We start from the raw sequence: 25,158 nt of genomic DNA on the forward strand, positions 1-25,158 counted from the left end.
AATAGAAGCATCTGAATGTTATTTATGTTTCAGAGATATACTAAAGTAAGACTGTACTTTAAAGTTCCTGTGGATCACATGGTATTAGATAAATATTGGTTTAGTTTCAAGATTTTTCCTTGATACAAAGGGGAAGACCTCATCAGCTAGTTTCCTACTGCTTTCATTGAACAATGTTGAAGTTCAAGTACTTAATAAATTAAAGACAAATTTCCATTTGCCTTTAATGAGAGCAAATATTAAGCCAGTGTTTAGAGGTTTTGATAACATCTCCCAAAGGGGTTAGATTTTCTGCCATTTTGCAGAGTTAACTCAAATAATTAATAGTTACATAAAAACTAGCTTCTAGAGTGTAAGAACATCTTGACTGAAATTACCATAAACTACTAGAGGTAATATTTACAATTTCGTATCTGAAACTTATCTTGATCAATTAAAGATGGATTTTCTAGAAAGAAATAAAATTCTAATTTTTTAAAGACTGTTCAGAGCATGATGAGCTAACTGCTTACAAATGTATATCAAGATTTATGCTAACAAGCTGCTTCACCCTTATGTTACTAATATGCACATTAGCATTTGGTTGAGGATCATGTTATCTGTGTGTTTTATTGAATTAGTTCCTGTTTGAAACAAAATGTTGAAACAAGGTCCTGTTTTTTAAATATTTGTCATTTGTCTTTGAAATGTATTTCAAAGCCACATTTCTGCAATGCAGTCTCGTTTGCTGAGACCGCTATTTATTATACATCCTCATCTAACATGTTTCTATGGAAACACACTGCATTGTTTTGTCCATTTGAAATTAGCTGGGATCACATTGTGAAATATCAAAACACAGTGGTTGCCGTGAGAGAATTTTGTTTCATGTCCTTAATCGTTAAACTGTCCCATCGTTCAGAGGAGCCCAGATTCAGTTTTACATTGATACAGTTCTAACTTCAGTTGAATTAAGTGTGTGTAAACAAAAAAAGCAAAAGGAAAAATCAGATCATGTTTGGTTTTACTTTTGTCTCTAAAGAGGGGAAGTTGGGTGGCTGTTCTAGAAAGTAGTTTTTGGTCCTACAAGCACAGAGCACCTGGAAAGATACAGTGGGAAAACCAGGGGCTGAAAGTGGTCTGAAAAAATGTGCCTGTAAAAATTACATACAAATTGGAGTCTGGTTTTGTGGGGCAAAGTGGTTTTATGTAATTGCATTGCCAATTTGTCCATTTCCTCAAATAATTTTAGTGAGTTAGCCCTGTCAACCAAATTTGAACCAGGCCTTAACAACAGGAAAATTCTGCAGTTTGGAGGGAGGGGGCAGTGGGCCCCATAGCCACACAGAAGCACATACATACGTTGACTGAGGTTAAGGTTATAACATAAATTTTTCCCTTTATGGTCTAGCATGACATACTCTATATGATAAGCTTATCTACAAAACACAGATCCACCAAATCTCAGGCTTTGATTAGTTCTATTGCTACTGAGCTGATGCTCAGTAATTTCAGCCTTTGATTTGCTCTGAAGATAGTACTTCAATGATTTTTCCATAATTCTGTGTTTTATCTTGCATGCTTTTTTCTTGATGACTTATTATGTTCTAGCAACTTCATTTTACCCTCCTTAGTTTCACGTAACTGAAGGAAACACTTTACTTCACTAAAATTTAAATAGTCGTTAAATTGTGAAATTGTTATATTGCCCTGGAGATACTTAAAAATCCCAGGGGGTAGAGGCGTGGTCAAAGAGACAAATTTTGATGTGACTAGTATTAAACCTAAGCATTTGCCTCAAAAGGGGAAAACAAAAAAACCTGCCATGTGAAACTATCTACTTGCTAATAACGTGTGTATCCCATGACTGCCTGGGCATAGGTTTGGAAGACATACTTCCTGCTGCAAGCAGGCAGTTCGTTGTATCAGCACCTCCAGGGGTTACCATTGCTTTTACGTTAAATTTTCAATTTCATCACCTTCACTCACCAGAATCACATTAATAAACAATGTAAATATATTGAAATAAGTCGTAGCCATCCATTCAGCATCAACCATTCAGCATCAAGACAAAGCTAAATCCCTGTAGTGTTAAAATTAAACTGAACTTATCTTAATGAAACTGACTTCATTATATTGTTTCTGAAACAGTAGTGTCACTGGTGAAGATAAACTGTTTATAAGTAGTTAATTATTGTAGGAAATGCAATTGATTTAGATATTTGTGCATATTAGAGCATTTCCTGTTCCTGCTGAAGCACAGAGTCCCTAGCAAAACAAATATTTACGTTTATTTTTTGTTCATCAGCAGAAGTTTGATTAAATTGTATTCAGTAGATACAGTACTGAAAAAAATTGTTTTTCATTCATAGCATTCACCGTGTCTGCTAGATGTCTCTTCTTTCCATGTGGAAAAAAGGCCTAAATGTGTTTCATTCTGTTTGTTCAACACTTCCCTGGCTGTAGTCTGTCGCATAATAGAATGTAGTGTAGGTTTGTTTCAGTATGCAAGCAGTGAAGCAGCCCTCACTATTGAGAAAGTCAGCTGCTGCTGTACCTGAAAGCTGTATAGACACAATAGCAGGAGTGGTTTCTTAATAACAAAGGAGTATACAGGTGATGGTTATTATTTAATTTGTTGATCTGTGGCTTATTATTTGATATCTCATTTTGTGTACATTAGCTGTAATCTTCTTTTGAAGCAGAAAAGGCATTTTTTCCCCTAGTAAAGCTAATATAATTATGTTTAAATGTTTTTTTAAAAAAAAATTCAAGGCTGGCTTACTCTGCTTGCTGTGAAAATTTACTTGCAGCATATAACCCAAAAATTAGATTTGATTTTTTGTTTTAGAAGGACATGTGTGTACACAAGTATACTTTACTTACATGGGAGAGAAAAGAGATGGGGTTTTCATCTTAATTCTGGTATTAATGCTTACTGTGACACTTACAAAAGTACCTTTTTTGCTTCTGTCTCTCATATGGAATTCAGAAGCTAGTATCAGAAAGTAACTTGGGTATTTTTGGCTCTGATGATGGAATCTGAAGTGAGAGTCGAAGCTGTGATTCTTTTGCTCTCAGTATTGGTTAGTTGTGCTGCCAGTATGGGGTTTTCCCTCATCCCCCATTATTTCATGATTACTGTGAGCAAAAGTTATCCCAGGAGTTCAAATGGTGAAGTTCAATACAAATGAACTTAAGATTTCTCTTTCTGAACATCCCAGCTAGACTCATGTGAGGTCCCTTTCTCACAGCTGAGTGTTTTAACTGAAATCCCACTAAACCTCCTACATTTAAAATAATATTACAGCTTGAGTCCAGCCTTCAGAAGGCAGGTTTCATAAAATTGGGCTTTAAGTCCATGATCATAGAATTGCTGTCCTGCTGGTGAGATAGGTTGCATAGAAAAACATCTCACTGGACTTCTACTTCATTGTTTTACAGGTTAGAATATGTATAGTGAGTGAAATAGGGAACAATGTAAAGAAAAGAATATGGCTTCAGGGTCTAAGACAATTTGATGGTCTCTGATTAAAGCATGTACTACTCTAGACTCTTATCAGAGTGGATGCATGGTTCTGGGTAGCTAAGTACCTTTGTGAAGTCTGGTCTGTTATCCTAGTCTGAGGATGGACAAAGCAAGCAACTAAGCTAAGTCTCGCATAAACACAGCTCCTTCTGAAATGGACTGGAAATGTGGCTTGAAAAGAAGATGTGAAATATAATGCAAGTACCCTGTAAAATCACATTTTGAGATGTTTCTAGGTGGACACCCAAAACTAATAGATGCTAAATGACAGTTCTGGCTGTAATCTCTATCAAGTAGCAGTAGTTATGGACCTTAGTTTCATAGCACAAGCTGTAATAATGAGGTAATTCAGTGTAAGTGTTTCATAAACAGAGGTGATGGAATAGAAATGTTCAGAGAAGTCTTTCTCTTCAGTTAAAACACTTGTTCCAGAGTGCTTGGAAGAGGATTGAGGTTAAATATAAATATATAGTGGTGGCCCATTAATTGTATGAGGAGGTTTCTTTGTAAGAAAAATTAACTTCATAATCTGTACAAACGGGGCCAAATTAAAGTTACACATAATTCTGCTATTTATTACCTGTTGAATGCCTAACCTATCTTTTAATTATTTTCCGTTGTTGTATGCTGTATTTGCATAAGTGCACACATGCACGTGCACACACACATGGAGAGATAAATACTTTTGCACAAAATGTTTGTTACACTGCTGGAAATATTTTGCTAGGTTGTAGCTGAATCTCTGTGAGTTGAGAAACTGAAATGTCCATTCAGAGTTGCATATTCTGCTGTTTACTTGTGCATTTCTGTGAAAAGCTCATTACAACAAAAATGTACTGAAGAAGGCTTTTTGTATCTGGGATAGAAATTTCTGGCTGATTTAAGTGAAAGGATGCAGTGTAACTTCTCTTTCTGCCTCATATCTCTTTTGTTTCCTTCTTAAAAAAAAAAAAGGGGGGGGGAAATGTGAAGGGAGGCCTACAATTTCTTGCAGGACAGGCATTGAAAGGAAGAGGAAAGGAGAGTCAGCACACAGGCAGGTCCTTGATTTTTCAGGTATTGAAGTAGTATATTTCTGTGATAGTATTACATGGCAAACCTATGGCAGCAGAGTCAACCAATAAGACTTGATGTATTTTTATGCCAGCACATGTAAACATGAGTTACATTCCTTTCTAAAATAAATTTGTCATTACTGACCTTTCCTAGTTTGTGTGTGGTTGTAAGAAAAAAAGTCAGTTTGCAGGGTGGTTAAAGTTTCTTAGGCTGATGGAGAAAGGATGAGGCTTGAAACAGAAGACAAATGCACTTTCCAGTATTGATGTGAGATGGCTAGAATGAAGTGTCAGATACATTTTTAGGTTAAGGCCAGACATATGAGAAAATCTTTAGAAGTTTTGAGGCTTCAGATGCATGTTTGGTACTCAGAGATTATATGAGGTCCCTTAAATAGAATATCAAAGTTAAGAGAAAAGTGATTGAATTAAACCTTGGAAGAGCAATATTTACAGTTAAAGAAGAATAATTAAGAAGATTCAAAAACACAGAGGATTTTCTTGTTGTTTAAACATGGAAAGATCTTGCTCAAAGTTGTAAATAAAAGATGAGCCTTTGATTTGGTTAGAATAAGGTTATTCATAATCTTTACAAAAGCATCTTCAGCACAGTAAAGAAAGGAGCATCAAATCTAAGCAAAAAAAATTGCAATTGGTATAGGTTGCATACATAAGCAGGAAGAGAATATCACAAGCATTATTGTGGTTTAACTCCATTCAGCAACCAAGCACCACACAGCCACTCACTCACTCCCCGCAGTGGGTTGGGGGAGAGAATCAGGAGAGCAAAAGTGAGAAAACTCATGGGTTGAGATAAAGACAGTTTAATAGATAAAGCAAAAGCCACACACACAAGCAAAGCGAAACAGGGAATTCATTCACTGCTTCCCATGGGCAGGCAGGTGTTCAGCCATCTCCAGGACAGCAGGGCTCCATCACACGTAATGGTTACTTGGGAAGACAAACGCCATCACTCCGAACGTCCCCCCTTTCCTCCTTCTTCTTCTTCTTCTTCCCCCAGCTTTATATGCTGAGCATGATGTCGTATGGTACGGGATATCCCTTTGGTCAGTTGGGGTCAGCTGTTGTGTTCCTTCCCAGCTTCTTGTGCACCCCCAGCCTACTCACTGATGTTGCAGTGTGAGAAGCAGAAAAGGCCTTCACTCAGCAGTAATGAAAACATCTCTGTATTATCGACACTGTTTCCAGCACAAATCCAAAACATAGCCCCATACTAGCTACTGTAAAGAAAATTAACTTTATCCCAGTCAAAACCAGCACACATGGAAAGAAGCCATTTTAAATTGAATGTTTCCGTTTTCACTGTTTGATACCTGGCTTATGGTGGTAAAATTATAGAGGGACTTTCCCTAGGTATTTTCTATAATGTAAAAGCCTACTTATCAGTGAACTGTAAAAACTGCTTATAATATCGTGAACATGTATGAAGATATTGAAAGTGGACATTATAGTAGTACAGGAAGAGTTTAGAGAAATTATTAAGTCATAGCACAAATATAAAACACACCAATAATAATAATATTCATTATTAATATTATTATTGGCAAAATGTTTTCCTTTTTCATAATAGTAATTTTTTTTAATCCAAAGCATGGTGATGCTTCAAATAAATAAATTGATAATAGCAGAACTGCTCTTTAATAAACATAGTCACATATATGTCATTTTGTCAGAGAAGGATTGTATTTACAAGCATGGATTGTATGAAATAGAAATTTGTGGTAGAACTGGCATACTGTGTGCCTGAATTACAAATGTGTGTAATATATCCGAATGAGCATGGCAAAGCCCTACATAATAAAAACATTGTCTTTATTGATAGTTGTTTAGCAGCAGCTGATAAATATATTTTTTTGCAACAATATCGTCCTTCTCAGGAGCTTAATACTGGTCAGGAAGGAAAGGAGAGAATAGGGCAACTAGGAAAGTGCTCCCAGCTTAGGTTTTGAGTCTCAGGTTCTGATTTGTTGATGAAGAACATGCGTTTGTAACAAAACATAATCCTCAGTGAAGATTCTTTCATCTTCTTTCATACTTTCTCTTACTTTTATCACTCTGTTTCCCAGTGACAAACTCCTTTAACCTAGTGATTTTATAAACTGTGCTTGGACTCCTAAAACATTTGTACATTAAAACGTTTTGACAGTTGAAGAAAAAAAAAAAACAATTTATTAAAACAAAAAAAAGTGCATTTACATTGCAATAGTCCTAAAAGCCCTTCTTAGGGACATGCAGACATACATAGAAGAAAACAGCTAAGGATTTTATTTTTTAACCTTTTCTTCCATCTTTTCTGTAAGCTGCTTAGAAATGCCTTCAGAGCAGATACCATTCCTGTTCTTCAGACATGTCAGTTTGGCTATGCTGTAAGTGCACATCACGTAGGGCACAGTGATAGTGACCAAGAATCTCTAGAGCAGCTTTACCCTTTTCACTTCCTCATATCTATGCTTCCTCTCCCAGCCCCTCAAATCCCTTCAAAAAGAGAAGAGCCTTACTTAATAATTTTTAGTTCTCTGGAATTTTTCCAATGCTTTCATCAAAGCAACAGATTAAATCAGCATGGTAGGACTCGCATGAAAAATAATAGCAGATTAGAAGCTGTTTTGAAAGTCATTTTGGCCTGTTATTTCAAATTGTCCAGTGTCACTTCAAATAAATGAATGTTAGATTTTGTTCACTTCTGCAATGTCTTTCCATGCCTTTCTCTCCTTCTTTTCTACTAGCAATGTTATCTTATGTATGCCTGTTAGAATAAGCTTAGTAGCTTCATCTAGGAGCCAAAGAAGGCAAAGAAAATTAAACTTTTTATTTTGATAAATGTTTATTTGGAAGTCATTTATTCATGATGGCACAGTCTTGAAGGTGATGCTTGCAGATAAATTCCCATATCTTCATCAGGAAGATAATTCTTCAGCTGAAGTACACATTCTCTGATATGACTCTTAATATATTATATAGGTATTACCTGAGATTTAAGATGAGGTGAAACCGTATTTGGAGTCCATATTATTTGGACCCCAATTCCAGTGCTTCTGAAAAGGCAAAGTATTGACTGTTTTTGCCAGGTGAACGTGCTTAACAGAAGCACATCCTGATAAGACAGAAACATGCAGTCTCAGAATACGCTGCATTTTATTCGGAGATAATTAGGAAACCCAAAGTCAACTATGAAAAATTGTCCCTTACTACTGTCATAATAGGACTGAGACATGAGTTTGGAAGGACCAACATACTGGCTCCATATCAGACCAGACATGCTCAAGAAAAGGAGACTTTCAATACAAGCATTCACACCGTCTGAGCTGCAGCAACACGCAGTCGAACTTTGCGGTACCAGTCCCCTGTCAGCAGAGAGGACTGCTTGCTGTATTTTTGCTCTTAATCCCTCAGTTCTGGTTATTTCCTGGTAAGACATCATTTTGTCAGAAGGCTGCAGTAGTGGCTTCACATTTTAAATTCTGTTCAGTTTGATTCCTAACAGAAGTCTGGAAAGGCAGTGACAGAGCGGGTGGCCTATATGAACCGTCTCAGTGAAACTGTACAGGTATTATGACAAATACATATTCTGGAGATGAGAATTCGCAGGCACCACCGGGCTGTTCTTGCCTTTTTATAAAATGCAGTAAAATGTGTTTTCACATACGTATCATATCAGCTACACATTCAGACTCTGTGGACAGGCTTACTGTGGCTGAGCTTTCTGTCCCGTAGCTTGATCCTGCAGCACCACGGCTGGATGCTGCACACTGCCAGTTGGCGCGTCCAGCAGCGTAACGCTGCGCTGCACGGGCACCACAGACAGCGGCTGCTCCCTGCAGGCTGGGGACATCACGCTCGAGCGCTGAAGGACTGGTTTTAGTTATGGGCGGTTCAACATGGTTGGGATTCTACCCCGACCTTGCTGGTCAATATACTAAACTGTTGTTTTAACCTGAAACTAATCTGGTCTTTTATCAAGATCAGGTGACGTTCAGCTCACAGTTTGCAATGAAGTTGCCAGTGTTACAATTTTATTTGCTTGTATGACTGTTTTCCAAAACACTGTTCTGTAAAAGAATTTTCCTAGTGTAGTGCATCGTTTCATTCTGGAGATGATGGTCTTGACAGCTATCACTTCCTCCAGAACAGAATAAATTCTAGGTATTTGTAGCCAGTCATCTTTTACTGTATTACATAGAAGGAAGTGTCCTGATAGCTTACGCATAAGAAGTGCACGTAAGTATCCTCTGTGAAACTAACCTAATCAGTCAGCTTCCCTGAGACTGCTCTGCTAGACGTCAGTTATTTCAACAAGAGCAATTTGTTCATTCACCCATGTTATCTTCTTGTCATACCCAGGCATTCTAAAGGCTGGGCTGTCTCATCTCAGACAAGACCAAACAAATAACGTGGTGCTTCTTGCTGGTGTTCCTTTCCCACTGAGTATCTTCAGGCAAGCAATGTCCTTCAACTGTTCCAGCTAGTACAAGACAGCTGTAAAGCAGCAACAGGAGATTGTGCTTTGATGTTCGCTGGATATCGCTTTGCAGAGAGTAACGTGTTAATCAGAAACAACATGAGTGTGCTCTTTGCTAGTTATCTGTAGTAAATTCTGAACTACTTCTTAAAAATATGCTGCTTACAAATTTATTGGAATTTGCCTGGGGATCACAAACAAAGCTGAAAAGCACTGGTCCCAAATATATGGGACCTCTATTCAATGTATGGAGTTTAGGGAACAGTTGCATACATTGAATAATCAGAAAACTTCAGTTCTTCCCTTTCACATCTGCACACATCTTTTCTGCTTTGTAAATACTCTTGAGTTGTGTCAAGATGCCAAGAAATTGACAGAAGACTTCAGCCTGCAGTTTGTGCCAAGTATATGGAGATACTGGGCGGATCTGTAGGCTTCATGGACGTATTTTTAAGTTAAGGTGTAGAGATTTCATATTCGTTTTTTTCAAACATATTTACTTAAGGTAAAGATCACATTTTCAGAGCAGCTACACTTCAGATTACTTTCACTCTCTAAGGCACACCTTTTTTCATAAATTCAGACAGTTTCTAAAGATTCTTAACCATTGTGGTTACACCACCTCTGCTTAAAAAAAGCACTAATAGGTCAAGATCTACTTGGAATGTATCTCATCTATAGACACTGACCGTGACATCCTCAAACCACCTTACTCAATATTCCACTGTTTGAAAGTTCCTCATATATCTTGTGCTCATAGGCTTAGTTCCAGGAGAAAACCAAAACTGATCAACCTACTTGGACTTGAGTCCCTGATTAATAGCTCCCATAAAGACCACTGGAATTTTCTATGAAAGCACCTTGTCCTGAAATTTGTTCCCTGGACTTTTGTTGTTTTTAAGTTGGATTCCCCTGCTCACTTTTCTTCTTGTCCTTCACTGAACCCTATCTCTTAGCCGTTTCTTTTGTAGTAAGAGAAGCTAATTTCAGACAGGTGAACTGAAGCACTGTTTTGTTTGGGTTGGTTTTTATTTTTTAAATAAGCAAGCAATTTCTATTTTAGAGGGTGGGTTAATTATTCTGTGGCAGCCATTGCATAACAGAGGTAGAATACAACGTCTTTGGCTGAAGAAGGAAGCTGACAAACTTCAAATAGAATGAGCATATGAGTTGTGATTTAGGGATCTAAAACCTTTGTACAAACAGCAGCATGCTGTTGTTATTTTTGTGACCAAGAATTGCAAGTAAATTGATCAGACTGTTGACACACATCTAGGAAAGAGTGAACTGGGCAAAGACCACCAAAGTTGCTTTAAAAAGGCCTGTGGTTTAAAATAACACCAGGCTTCCTGGTTTAGGGAGACTACACAGTTACATTAGGCAGAACACAGCTTTAACCATTCAGACCTCTCCACTGACAATGATTGCATATAGAGAAGTCAGTGAGCTTTGCTTATATGTGGGTCTCCAGCCATTGATAAAAGCAAAACATTTGTACATATGAACTTTTTAAATTTTTTAAATGGTGCAAGAATATAGTTTAGGCCAATGGAGAGTATTTTAATACCAAATGTTTCCTCAGTAAAGGGAATTCCAGATGTGTTTCTACATCAGCACCAATTCTTGGATGTTTTAATTAGAGTCTACTGAATGTGATTAATATAATTATAAACCTTTCTCAGAATAAATATGGTTCATATCCAAAACTTTTATCATATGTTTTCAATATTTGAATTTGTTCTGAATCAGTAGTTGGACTAGTTGAATGACAGTATTAGGATTATGAAGCATTCTAGCTTCACAATTGTATTTGAAGCAAATAATTCATATTTGTTATATAGCATAACAGTTTTCTCTCTTATCTAATTTGCTTTGTTCATTTCATTGAAATTGGCTCTGTTACTTCAGTAATTATTTTCTGACAGAAGATTTCATCTGGGATATTTCATTTCCAAGGGCAAGGAATGGAATCCTACTCAAAATCATTGAACTAGGACTGTTTATAAACATGACGCATCCTCTTAGGGTCATTTCCAAAAGACTTAATTTTCCCTGTCCCAGGCTGCAAATGATGGTTTCAGGTTCTGGATGGTTTTTTTTTTCATGTGTGAAAACTTCATTAGTTATAGTTTTGCTTTTCTAAAAAGCATGTCATGTAGCCTGTCATAAAATAATATAAATTCTTAATTATGAGTGATTTGTACTTAAAATGAAATAGAAGTATACCTACTTGCATTAAATCTTAAAGCATATTAGATGTCTTTTTTCCATTCGAATGCTGCAATTGTATTTAATTAATTTAATGGTACTTAACAGAACTGACAATAATTTCAGGCAGCCAAGATGCTTGGTTAATAAATTCTAACAAGTTAGGTGCCTTCTGGTTAGCAGAGAATCTGGTTAGCAGAGAGGGATATACTTGTCGTCATGTCATCACTTTATTTAACCATGCAAAAAGAATTGAACATTGACTTCATCAAAACCTGTTTGGGTCGTTTGGATATTTTGTGGAGAAAGTTGTGGTTCTGCAATTTGCATAGCTAATTTTCAGTTGTTTGCTTCGGGCTATTGTTTTGGATTTTACTGAAATGCTTGTTGGTATCCAAGAAAGCTGTAGTGATAACTGCATTGCTAGCAGGCAGCTTGAGAAAATACTGTTCTCTGCACTGCCAGATGATATTGTGACTAAGATGATATTGTGACTGTTTGGAGGAAGAGCAGGGACAGGACCCAGACTGAATTACTAAATGAAAATTTAATGGATCACTTTGTTTTACTAGTGTGTCTTCTTTCTACAGTATGCTCTGTGGAATCCATCTGCAAATGTAAAAGTTTGTTTCCTTACAGCCTAAGCTTCTTATGTGATGACAGATTTCAAAGAAATATATTTTGAAAAACATCATGATTGTCTATTATTGTCTTTGTAAGTGAAAAATTGATAAAACTACATAGTTTTTACCACCTTGTTTTATAAAAATAGAATAAGTCTGCAGTAGCCTGGCAAATTCAGATCATTCCATCATAAACATTATTTTTCTGAACTTTGCACACTTTTTCTATTTCTTTTTTTTTTCTTGGTGCCAAGAACATCTGTGCAGAGGTGATGATTTTTTGATGCCAGGGTGACAGGTAAAGGTGGACATATATATGTAAATTAAAGTTGATAAAGATTTGACATTATCTTTTCATACCAGAGACTTGGCTCATTCAATTCCCGAGGCTGACACAGTTCCTTCTTATACTACTTTTGACAGTGACTGTTTGAATAACTTTGTTACATTATATTTTGCTGAAGCTTTCTAAAACTACATGATCTGTTATAATTGTTTTTTCCCTCCTTTCCTCTTATCTTTTCTCTTTTCTGTGCAGGTGATTTCTATTCACTCCTTTCCAAGCTGCTAGGAGAAAGGGAAGATGTTGTGCATGTGCATAAGCATAACCCTACAGAAAAGGCAGAATCAGATCTTGTAGCTGAGATTGCTAATGTAGTCCAAAAGAAGGATCTTGCCAGAGAGATCACAAATCATGATGAGAGGGACAATACTATTCTTGTCAGAGACAGAATTCACAAATTTCACAGACTAGAGTCTACCTTGAGGCCACCAGAGAACAGACATTTCTCTTTACAGCAGCCTAAACATGGTGAGGGAAGCTGGGAAACAGAACATACAGGAGGTGGGTTAGGGATTAATTTTATACAATGAAATGCAATGTAAGCTGTGATCCACATTAGCAAAATCTGAAGGGAATATCAGTTGATGCTTGGAGGTATTTTACGCAACAGTTTTCCTAATTACGGAAATGTTCTCCCTCATTTTAGAGGTATTTCAGTGGGGTTCTTTCCCCCTCCATATGGAAGAAAGAATGTATACCAATGCCACAATACCAGTGCTTTTTGGAACATAAAGTATATTTTCTACTCTCCAGACTTCTGCTTAGCGATTTGATAATAGTTATGCTAAAACAAGGTAAACACAGGATATAGTAGTTGCAGGAAGTGAAGAATTGTCATAATACAAGTAACTACTATAAAATGGTCACTGGGATAATCGAAGCATTTTATGAGTTTTCTGATTACCTTGATTTGTCAGATATAAGATTTTGTAAATTTTATTGCTGTAATTCTATCGGACATTTTTTTCTCATTCAGAAAGAGTGGTAGTTAATCCTGAAAAACTCTTGAGAAGTAAAATTTTCTGCATATTTCTTTCAAATTGGATTGGATTGGATATAGGATTAAAATTCATTCCCTTCAGGTTTCTATGACAGCAGAAACCATGGAAGTATTGTGTTTGTTTTACTTGCATTTTGGTCTCTGTGATATTGATTGTGCTTAGTCTTACTTGCTAATGTGGAAAGCCAGATAATGCAGCATGTGACAAGTTATCTCATAAAAGAAACTGGTATGTATGCATGAAATTCATCTGTATGCATAAGCTGTAGCAGCACATGCTTGCTTTTATGTTGCAACCAGCTAGCTTGATGTTTCCAAGTATTGTTGTACACAAATATACATCATTCATCATCCATTTGATTTTTATTTCAGTTCAAAATGTTAACATGTATTGTCTCCGCTTACGTGAGATTCTGTTATAGTATTCAAATTCAGCAAAATTCTGGGTTTGTATTTAACAGACCACAGATGAGGACTTCCCAGTGTTCCGTTGTGTAGTCAGTTAAACAAGGGCCTGTCAAGTTACTGGCATAGGGGAAAAAAGCAGGTGGATATTACCATGTGCCTGACACAAGTGTAAATCATAAATACTTCCATAAGCAACACTGGAATTAAATGCTTGGACAAGTAGCGTGTGTGGCATTTCTGCAAAACCAGTTTGTTTGGTTCAGACTAATTGTACGTGGTGTGTAGAGGGGAAAAAAGAAATTTCCTTTCTGTTTCAACTGATCCAGAGGAGGGAGTGTCAGTTAGCTGAATAAATGGCTTAGTTGGCACACCATATGCCATGAATTCTAACAACAGAAAGCGTTTGCTTGGCTACTTTAGTGGCTTTATATTCATTATGGGGGAATTTGTTGGTAGAGGACTAGTTGATAAATGGACTTCCAAGTGATGCAATTTTGAGTTACAGCGAAAAGGAAAACTGAAATGATCTTAATTAGCACAGATTTTTTTCTAGTGTTTGTGATACTGTCAACTACAGAAATTCTCAACTCCAGAAGCTGTCAGCGCCATCTTTTGGCAAAAGAACTTTTATAGCAATAAAATCTTTAAGCACATGTTTAGTTTCTGTTTTGGTAGTATTTCTCGTATTAGAAGAGCAGAACCTTCCATAACAGTTTTCCTTTTCAGAGGCAAAAGTAGAACATAACATGTTTTAATTTGTCTTGATTTAATTAGAAAAAATTGTACCCTTCATAAAATTCTTTACTATATTGAATTTAAAAAATTCTCAGTATTTCTTAGAAAAAGACTCTGGTTGCTGTTAAAATAATTTAATTTCATGTTAAGTAAGGTAGCTATAAATGTTGTAACTTAATACTGCTGCTCTTCCTGCACTGCTGTTATTTTATTACCCTGAGACTAATCACTAATTAGTCAGGTTGTTCAGCATCACTGCAACCAGTACAATTATACCTCCTAATTAAGGCAAAGAGTGTAATTTTCCAATTTTTAAAATTCCTTTGTGCAGTGCTTACCTACATTTGTCAAGATTTAAATGCCTACTCTTGTCACAAGGATTAAATGCAGCGTGACTAAAATTTGTAATGTTAAAAGCTAGCAAGCACTTCCAGGTATTTCTGGACAGTAAATTGCAATTTTGCCAGTAAATAAGGCTTTATTCTTTCACTTTTAGAGAGAGTAGAGGCTGATTTGTATGTTCTAAATATATGTAATTCTTTATAGTTTTATTGATGAAAGGAATTTTCTAAATTACAAGGTAGAAGATATGGTACTTAGTTTAGAAATGTTATTTACAACAAAACTGGTGATTATATTTTATTTTAAAAAGTAATTATAAATTATTTTAATGGGGAAAGTAATTTTCTTTGGTTTCGTGTGTCACTGTTCTGTGGACCACCTACTTTTGTAGGGAATTAATAATCAGTCTTAGACAAATGAAGTCTAAATTTAGTAACTAAGTTTTTGTAAAAAGCTACTTGCCTTAAGATAAACCTGTATCAAAGGACTTTCAGTATGAGACTTTCAAAGTGGAAAGATAACAGTAATAAACCAATTTTGGAAAAGTGTGAGAAAATCTAAAGGTTGCGCAGAGGCTGGAGTTCTTGCAATTAGACCATATTTCACTATAAATTAATTTTATTGTTTTGATCTGTCAGAAATATTTTAGTCTTTTACATGTAAATATAAACATTTTGTATTTTATAGTACATGCCTTTTGAGAGTCTGAATTTTACCAAGGCCCAAATTTAGGCTACGTTTAGGCTTTTAATTTTTCTAGCTTTTTTGGAAAAGGCTTAGAGGACAAGGTGCACTGTAACATTAAATATACACAAGTTTTCTGCAAGTTTACTTAGACTGATATGGGATAAGCAAGCGAGGAAGCAGACACTGGATTTCCATCCTTTTATTCCTTTCAAAGTGCTAATGTCGATGAATATACCTGGTACTGCACTGTTGCTGTGGCCAACTGAACTGTACAGAAGAATGAATATCTATAATTCTTTTTTCTTAACGGCTTTTCTTTTAGCTTGGAACTTCTGTTCAGCTAAAATTGCTACAGAGGAAAATTTCTTGTTTTAGAAGTTTCTGATTAGTGTCTTGGATTCACTGCAGTTGCTGATTGTCTTAGGTTTGTGTTAGCTTAAAGAGTTTCTCTATCACCTACTCCAGCTATGGTATCTAAAACTACAAAGGTAAAATATATCCTAGCCTGTGGTAGGTTTCCAGCACCGGTTTTATCTTTCCCCTTTGTAGATTGTAGAAAATTGTTCTTCCTCCACCCCATCCTTGCTGTTACTCCTCAAATTACATCTCTCCCAAGCGAAGAGGAAGGTGGGGTATGCTTATCAGAACAGCTGGGTTGCACAGGTGACCCAAAGATTTGGGGCATTGTTTACCTTTTCATTTTTCCTTTCATTAGAAGATCGCTTCCAGCTGAACCCTCTCAAACCCCTTGGATGCTGTGTGTTAACGCCTGTGATTTGCCTTGTTTCAAAGCACCAATGCCCTGGCACTTTGTGAAGGGGTGTTTCACCTGTCTAGATGGCACCCCCATGATTGTTTTTTGGGATCAAGGCAAAACACAGAAACTTTGGGTGAACTGAAAGTTGCAAAGTCAGCATGATGCTATCAAACACATTGAATACTAGTGAAATAGCTCCAGTTTCACATAAGTGCAAAGAAATTGATCACCTTCAGTTTGGCTATATGTACCTATGTACAAAGTCTGCATATTAGAAATACCTGAATTATGCTGAACAAATTAATTTCTGAAAGGAGTGAGTGATGGATTTCCTAACATGGAGAAGGCATTTTAGGATTTGGAGGGGTTTTTTTATCTTTTATCAGAATTACTGGTGTTTTTCTTCCAATTACATTTTTTTATTTTGAGGAATATTATTCAATTGGCTGTTAATACTGCCAGAGCAACTCAGACCAACTTCTTCCAAGTACCATTTAAGCCATCCATTTGTGAGAAATTAGTCCTTGTAGCCAATGCTCTGCAACTTTTTCAAATTTTGGACTGTTCATGCTTTTAATCAGTGTAAGACTATTTCTACATAGAACAGAGATTGAACTAAACATGGTTTTATATTTTGAATTTTAATCTTTAAGTTGAAACTAAATTTGTCTCCCTTTATTGAGGAGTTTTATAATGTAAGACACTCAGGGAATTATCTGACTTTTTATTAGCAGTTCACTTGCTAAATCCTGTGCTGTTGATTTAGTTTGAAAATCAGAGTTGTACTAGTCAAAAACTACCCAGTCGTTATTCTTAAAAACAGTTTATGTTGTAAACAATAACAGATAGTCTAGCCTTTTTCGTCTCTTTCATCAGATTTAGATATCTGCTTCCTATTAATGCCTATAATATTTGGATTAGGCTATGAACACTATCCAGAACTAATGCACATGTTGGCTGCAAGCAATGTCATAAGCAAACTTCAGAGAATTACTGTTTTATTTGCTCTTTTGGTTGTTTCTCTTCCTTCCCTGTATATTTTTTCTTAATGCTAAAAGCTTTTTTAAAAAAGTCGTGAATCAACCACTTCTGATATGTAGTTGGTCTAGTGATTCATAGTCTTTGCTATGCATTTTTTAATAAAACACTAAGAGGTTAATATTGAAGTTTGCCAGCTGATTCTGGATAATAGTTGTATATTTCTGTAATCCTTCAATGTAGAAAGTATTCACAGAGCTCCTACAACTTCTAGAGCCTGTGTACCTGTGTCCTTATAAGGTGGGGGAAATAATACAGTTAAAAGCAGTTTTGAAGTTTCTGTCATCCTATATGTAGCAGGATGCCAGTGCTTGTGCATGCTTTACTAAAATAGAACTGTGCTTGGAATTGAATTGCAATGCATTAATGGAAATAACTGCATGTAAGAAAATGTCCATGTAATTCCTAACAGACTGTACCAGAAGCCAGGTAACCATGTTTTTTTTATAAATATGCTACATGAATGTCTGTCTTCTGTTTGTTTCTTTCTTTGGTCAGATTTCCACATAGAAGAGGCTGTGGAGTGGCCTGGGTTAGACCTCAAACTAGGTCAAGTTTCTGGGTTGGCCCTGGACCCTGAAAATAACCTAGTTATCTTCCACAGAGGTGATCATGTCTGGGATGAAAAGTAAGTAGATAGTCTGCCAAATGGCATGTTAGAAGGTCAAATTGGTGTGTGCTATTTGTACATCTTCTCAAGAAAAGACAAATCGCTGTTCCTTTTCCATTTAAAAAACCAGTTCTTTGGCTGAAGGTGCCTTTGTAAGACTCATAATGGAAGTAGTTACTGATGGTTTCAAGGTGATAGCATTACTAGGTCTTTAGACAGTAAGAATGTGTCTCCAGAAAAAAATAGCATCGTACAGTAGGTGCTTAAACTGTATAACCATGTTAGTATGATATTCACTGAGGTGAATTATTCCTGCTTCTCCATGTTTTTTAGCAGGACTAATTAGCCTGGGAGAATGATGTTTTAGTATGGTATACTACTGTTAGTACCTGGGTTTAAGATATGCAAAGCTAGCTGCAGTGTCTTCATTCTTTTTTGTCTTTATGTCCACTGAACAAAATCAGATTGTTGTAAGGCATTCTCTCAGAACAGGCTTTGTTCTACTCACTTGATAAAATTTACTACATTTAGTGCCACTTGAAACAAACAAAAAAAAAAGTCCCAACTTTATAATAGCCATTTTTCTAGTGTTTGTAAAGTATTATACTCACAGTTATATTATTTTAAGGACAGAACATTCCAAATAAAATATAGTGTCCTTATTTGTACACTGTCCTTATGTTTTTGAGCTTTAAAATAGTATGTCTAACTTTTTAGATGGGCACTTTGGAAAAAATTCCATGAGATTATTGTAACAGAACACCGGGAGGAAAATATATTAGCCTGTAACAGAATATTGTGTAGTACTCTTTTTTAATTGGGCTTTTTTTGTCTTCTTTTTAAGCGTCTCTTCTCTATATATATAACTATAAGGCTAAAGAGTAGGGTTTTTTTCAACTCCTGATGAATTCGTTTTAAGATAACATAGTTCCTGAAAATGAGAGGGGACAACTTTCTCAATCTTATAATAACAATTATGCTTAGCATACTCTCTTATGGAGGAAAGTAAAATCTTTGGTTTTTTAGCTTAATAACATAATGCAGCAGATAAGGCAATCATTTATGTCTCATGCATTATATCAGTGATCTCTCCAGCTCAAGTGTATATAAATATAGACTGTAAAATTTGAAAGGATGACGCATGCTGCAACTTGTAATTACTCAAGCTTCAAGCAGAAGCTGATATTGATTTGGTTTTTTTCATCCTCCGATGCATGAACACAAGGGATGTTCTTTGTGTCATTGAAGAAAGAATGGAAAAAAATACTTGAAAATAGGCTGGCAGTCATATTCATTTCTTCTGAAATGTGCGTTTTTGAGTGTCTGGTAGCTAAGGTTTACCCACAACCCAGAGCACAAAACTGGAGTTTGAGACCAAGCAGTATTTGGAGACAAACAAAAAACCATTAACATTCCCCAAAATAGCAAGAGAGCACAATGAACCAACCATGTCAAGAGACAGATTGAACTTCTGCTTCCTTATGGTGGGGGTGCAGAAGAAGATCGGAGCTGTGGTCTGGAAATCCACATAGCTACCAGCTGTGCTGGGTAACATTACAGGTTCACTTAACTCAGCCCTGTCCTTGATGGCAGCCATTGTTCATATTCTGAGTATTGCCAGCTCCATTATAGGAGTTCCCAGAAAAATGCTTTATCTAACTTTTAGTATTAGTAGTGTTCATCTGTGCATCAGTCTGTGTGGGAGCCTGCCATATTTGCCCTCATGTGGGGACTGAAGTTGGAGCAAAGTGAAACTACCCGGCCTCGTAAATACAATCGGAAGCATTCAGTCCCAGATACGTAACCAAGGCATAAGATGAGCTGTTGCTAACTGAAGCTGGTTATGGGTCTTCTGTAAAGATAGGTACACATAAAATTCTAATTCATTTCAGAGGGGTTTTGTTCACAAGTATTTTTCTTCTTCTTCTTCTTGTGGAGCACAGTTAATCAATATATAGGAAAGCTAGCATTGGTAGGAACCCTTAAATCAGAATGGCTGAAACTTCTGCAGGCCTGTTTATATAGAGTATTGTGACGTTAAAACAATATATTTGGAAAATATGCCTGTGGTTAAACTTGTGGCACAGAAAAGAGGCACACAGAAGCGTGCTCAGCCAGTCAGCATTCCCTTTTTATCTTTGGGTACGTTGTGGGCCTATGAAATAGTCTGGGAACCCTTTCATGGACTGTGCTGAAAAAGAGGGAGTATATATGTTCTCATTTTTCAATAATAAGGAATAAAAAAATAGTATTTGAAGGGGTTTTATCGTGACTATTGTATGGGGAGGCATAAGAAGTTATCAGAGTTGTAAGTTAATGTTTATAATTAGCTGCAAATACACAGTTAATTGAGTATAATATTCCTTCACAAATCATAAAAGTGATGAATCAATCAAGCCTGAAAGCCCAGAATTTATTTTCTGTTTCAATGCTTCACCAGCATAGTATAGAAACAAATTAAACAAAAATTATCTGTGCTGTTAGGCAATGCACAAATATTTCCAATGCATTATTAATATACGCCGTAAAAGCTGGATCCTCATTCAACTAAATGTAGCTGGATGAATGGTCTGTGCTCTTTCATAAGGCAACTTCAGCCTGCTTTAGAACACAAAAGCAGTTATACAATGACAAGCCCTGTGATACAGTAGCAGCTTTTCAGTGTCTGTAGCATTCCTTCTGTGCATGATTTAAAAAAAAAATCCTTTTGAATAAGTTAGGTTCTTTTACCGCATCATCTCCTCAGGTTCAGAACATTCTTTGCTATATGCAGCATATGCTGTTCAGAATTAAAAAAACTAGAACTGTTCATTTGGCTGAGCAATGAATCAGTTGGAAGTTATTTTGCATTTTGTGATTGAAAATGTATATTATTAATGCAGCTTATAAAGGATGTAATAAAGAATAACTGCATTCTTGTTACTGCATTTTTAACAAGCTAGGCATGTTAATCTAGGCTGAGCACAGTACCACAATGGTGATGGATATTGATCAAGACTAGAGCTCAGGGTTGTGCCTTCAGGGGTTATGAGATCAGGTGGTCTGCCTAAATTTAATATGTAGCCCACCAGAAGGACATGAGATTTAGCAATAAATTGTTTTAGTGTGAAATGGCCAGCTGAGAAGTAGAAAAATAGCTGTGGATTTGCACTGGGGTTTGAAATTAGAAGTAGTGACATATGCAGCATATTTTATTGTCCTTTGATATCAAACTGCAGAATCTATTAGAAAGCCATGAGGCAGAGCAATATGATACAGAATAGTAAGATGTTCATTTATTTTGTTTGGCTGATTTTGGTACTGCTTCTTTTAAGCTACCAGTAGTCAGCGTGCTTTGTGTCCTCATTTATCTGTTGGAACAAAGGAACATTGACTACCTGAGAAATGGGTCTCAAACCCTGGGAAGGAAAGAGTGACTGTGATTCTGCAGCATGCCTGTGATTCCAGCAGCCTCCTGGAAGAGGATGTTTGACAGGGAGAAGATGCATGGAAGATCGCTCCCATGAGCTCATTTCAGAGTTCACTAACTAGGCTTCCTTTGTCTAAAATAACATACAATCTCTTATTTACACTGAAAGCACCGCAAATTTCCAGAAGAGCTGGGTGGTTGTTAGCAGGGAATACTTAGAAGTCTGGACAGCACTGTTACTAAGAACCAAAATCATAATAAAGAAAGCCAATAATTTTCAAGTTCTCTAGGTAGTCAGTTCTCCAGTGATATAAACTGATTTTTCTGAGGGTTTTTTGTACAATACCTGCCATCATGAAGATTCTTCTCTGTGATTAGCCATGCTGATTAATAATAACATTAATAATAGTACTAGCTTGGTCTGTCCAGAGCTGGTTCACCCATTGTGGTCATCCCTACCTAGAGCAAGTCCTTAGGAGTATTAGACTCCTTTTTAAATAAAACTGTTTAAAACCAAGAAAACTTGTTATGGAAGATTAGTGTCAGAAATTGTAAAGAATAAAACAGCACCTGCTGAACCATGGTCAAACAAGCAGATCATGTCAAATAAGCCTACATCAGCAGGCCATTGTGTGCCAGTACCATTTACCCTCTGTGTCTTTATAGCAACATGGCAGAGCATTTAGAATGGCTCAGTAGAGAGTTTTAGTATCACCTAGTGCTTCACCATTCATAGTGAAAAGGATGTACTGGTTTCTCTCAGAAATTAAATAAGTAGTCACAGGTAGTTAACATACATAATGGCAATATCTATGTATTATATTTTTATCATAGCCTATGCAGAAACTTAAACAGCTCCTGTCATAGTTTTTTTCTGGTAATGTATGAAGCCAGTATTGCTTTTCTACATTGAAAATTCTAGACGTATAAATATTTAATGTTATGGAGAGGTGAGGCTGCTAGGACTGTACAATATAAAGTTTTAATAGCTTTATTCATAGCCTTCTCTGTGACTACAAAGTATGTTCTTGTTTACCAAGTTGCATCAATCATAGCTGGATTTCTCTTGAGATTAATGAATGCATTTAAAAATACAAGGGGTGGGGGGGGGAGTATTGGCTTGAATATACACGTTTTTCGTCCGCAGTCAAATACCGTTTTCTAACATTTAGACATAAATTTTGTTCAAAATATTTTACGCTCTATTTACCTTCACTAAATGCTGAATGTATATTTCAACAGATTAGAGTAATAACCAACTTCTCTGTAGGGGTACAGACAACTGTATTTTTTATTCTTTGTTAAGCTTATGATAATTTTATGCCTAGTAAATGTCTTCTGGAAAGTTAATCCCCTTTCTTAATGTCTGAAATAGTGACATGTTTAAATGTTGTTTATTAACATATTTCATGTACCCTGAAAATTGAGTGTAGACTTGTGGGGGTAGGAAAAATACCCATCATATCCTATAGTCTCCTACAAGCACACTCTGTAAAGGATAAGAACCATAAGACCTGAATCTTACAGTAGTAAGCTCTAGCAAAATACTGAATTGTGTTTGGAAAAAGACAGGCAGATGTGCACACATTGCCTTAGACAGTACAAAGTATACTTGTTCATTCCAGCAGATATGCCCTGGTGATTAGCTGTATTTTTACTTAGGGTACATTGTTTGATTTCCCATTTCTGATTTGCCACAGCAAAGAAAAGAAAAAAAAGAAGAGGGTTTTTTGCTTGCTTGCTTTAGGATTATCTTAACTGTTGCTGTGTGATTTGGTGCTCCTTTAGTTTGGAAGTCATAACCTCAGTAGGAAATGCAGGCCTCCAACACTATAACTCTTAGAATCATACATTAATGTAATAAGGCTTGTTTAAAAAAAAAAAAAAAAAAAAAGAAGCCAATAACCCCACACTGGAATTAAAGTACAAAACTCAGCTTTAAGTTGTGTGTGTATTGTTCATGTGTTGAACCTTCTAACGCTGGGTTTCTATTCCACTATTTTTGTATAGTTCTTTTGACAGCAAATTTGTTTATCAGCAAAGAGGACTTGGGCCAATTGAACAGAACACAATTCTTGTAGTGGATCCAAGTAATGCAAAACTGCTTCACTCCATGGGCAAAAGTCTGTAAGTTAATTTTGCTTTTATCAGTAGAACTAACATTTTTGTATATTTTACTCCCCAAAGTCCCCAAGCCTGTTTTCACATGTGTTTGATATTACATTGTGTGATTTTAGCATCTGAGTTTATTTAAATTAATAAATAAATAAACATTACTAAATCCACAACTAATAAAAGTAATTTGCCATCATTACTGCCTCTGCTTTCTAGCAATTCATACAATTTCATCTACCAGCCAGATTAACAGAAACACAGAGCTCATGAGTATTGTATATTGTCCTTAAAGACAGCAAATATTAGCCTGAGTGAGATACCAGAGGTCAACTGCATTTCAGAGCTGAGACACTCTTGTCAAGGAAATTCTATTCTGTAAAGGTGTCTATTTAATTGACTATTACAGGTAGTTAGTATGTACAGCATTTGTTGATCTGTAGATAAAAAGTGAAATCTTCATATCTACCTCATTCTTCCTGAAAGATGTTTTTAACTTGATTCTTCGATATTGTCCTTGCAGGTTTTATTTACCACATGGTTTGAGTGTAGATAAAAACGGTAACTACTGGGTCACTGATGTAGCTCTCCATCAGGTATGTTTTTGAATCTTTAATACTAGGACCTTATTATTTTGCCAAAAAAAAAGGTTTTTGTTTTCCTAGAGATTTGGCATAAATTATTTATCTAGGCCTGTTAAGATAAACATTAACAATATGTCTACAGAAATTGATCCCTGTGGCCTTCACGGAGTATGGTTGTATTGAATAATTCGGTACATGGGCAGAGCATTCAGAAATAAAAGTATCTGTTTTAAAACAATGGTTCCTTTAAAAAATAACAGATTTTTTCTGCTACACCTTTGCTTATCAATTCTCCTATGTACTCAAACCCAGAATGTGAAACTAACCTGTTTGCTGTAACCACAGGAAATGCATACTTTATGTAGAAATTTCCTAGAATCAACACTATTGAGAAACTGGTCAATATATGAAGGCTATGTTTGATATATAAATTTATTTTATACACAGTAGTAGACATTTTTCCATAGGCAGTCATTCCGCTTGTATTTCACCTTCCATAACTGAAACCTCTTCTCTTTCCTATTGACTGAAAAAAAAGGTTTTCAAATTGGGAGCAGATGACAAAGAACCGTTACTGATCTTAGGAGTGGCTCTGCAGCCAGGAAATGACAAAAACCATTTCTGTCAACCAACTGATGTGGCCGTGGATTCGGTCACTGGCAACGTTTATGTCTCTGATGGCTACTGTAACAGTCGAATCGTTCAGTTCTCTCCAGATGGATTGTATGTGATGCAGTGGGGAGAAGGTACAGGTCAGAGCTCTTGGCACTTTACTTGCACTGTTGTTATCATGAACTCGTCAGGAACCATGTGATTGCTGATGTTTAGTATTAGTATTATTTATAAATTTCTGTTACCGAAATACCTTCCAGGCCCCAGCTGAATTTCAGCCTTGTCATTGCATTCCAATTCGCTCCCTTCTATTCATACTGCTAGTTGTAGTAGCTATATATTCACTAAAAATTAAAAAACGGTAATTTGTTAGCATGCTTTCAGTACAGGATAACGTTGACTTTCACAAAAGCCTTACTTTTTCTTAAACATTTGATCAAATAATATAAGCCCGTTACCATTTTACAAGATTTATGCCACGATCCCATCTATTTTAAGTTTTGTGCGTAATGACATTTTTGCCTGACTCAGATTTATGTATCAGGCATTAAACTATGCCAAATACTATAGGGAAATAGCAAATTCATAACTTCAAGATTTAGAAAGACAACGCAGAAGACTACCACAGTTTACCTACATAACCAAGT

The 25,158-nt window shown here is 36.1% G+C and overlaps 1 protein-coding gene across 5 annotated transcripts in view; it reads left to right on the forward strand.

The window, feature by feature from the left end:
• Positions 1-25,158, forward strand: part of PAM (peptidylglycine alpha-amidating monooxygenase) — a 150,350-nt gene that overhangs the window by 114,895 nt on the left and 10,297 nt on the right. For 2 of the 5 annotated variants that reach the window (XM_064439408.1, XM_064439410.1), the window contains exons 15-19: positions 12,413-12,718; positions 17,683-17,812; positions 23,214-23,330; positions 23,839-23,911; positions 24,438-24,651. In XM_064439408.1, the coding sequence (XP_064295478.1) occupies positions 12,413-12,718; positions 17,683-17,812; positions 23,214-23,330; positions 23,839-23,911; positions 24,438-24,651 (840 nt within the window). The remainder of the gene's footprint in view (positions 1-12,412; positions 12,719-17,682; positions 17,813-23,213; positions 23,331-23,838; positions 23,912-24,437; positions 24,652-25,158) is intronic. The other 3 variants (XM_064439409.1, XM_064439411.1, XM_064439412.1) reach the window with 3 other exon arrangements.

Source organism: Phalacrocorax carbo, chromosome Z, assembly GCF_963921805.1.
Source record: "Phalacrocorax carbo chromosome Z, bPhaCar2.1, whole genome shotgun sequence".
NCBI lineage: Eukaryota > Metazoa > Chordata > Aves > Suliformes > Phalacrocoracidae > Phalacrocorax > Phalacrocorax carbo.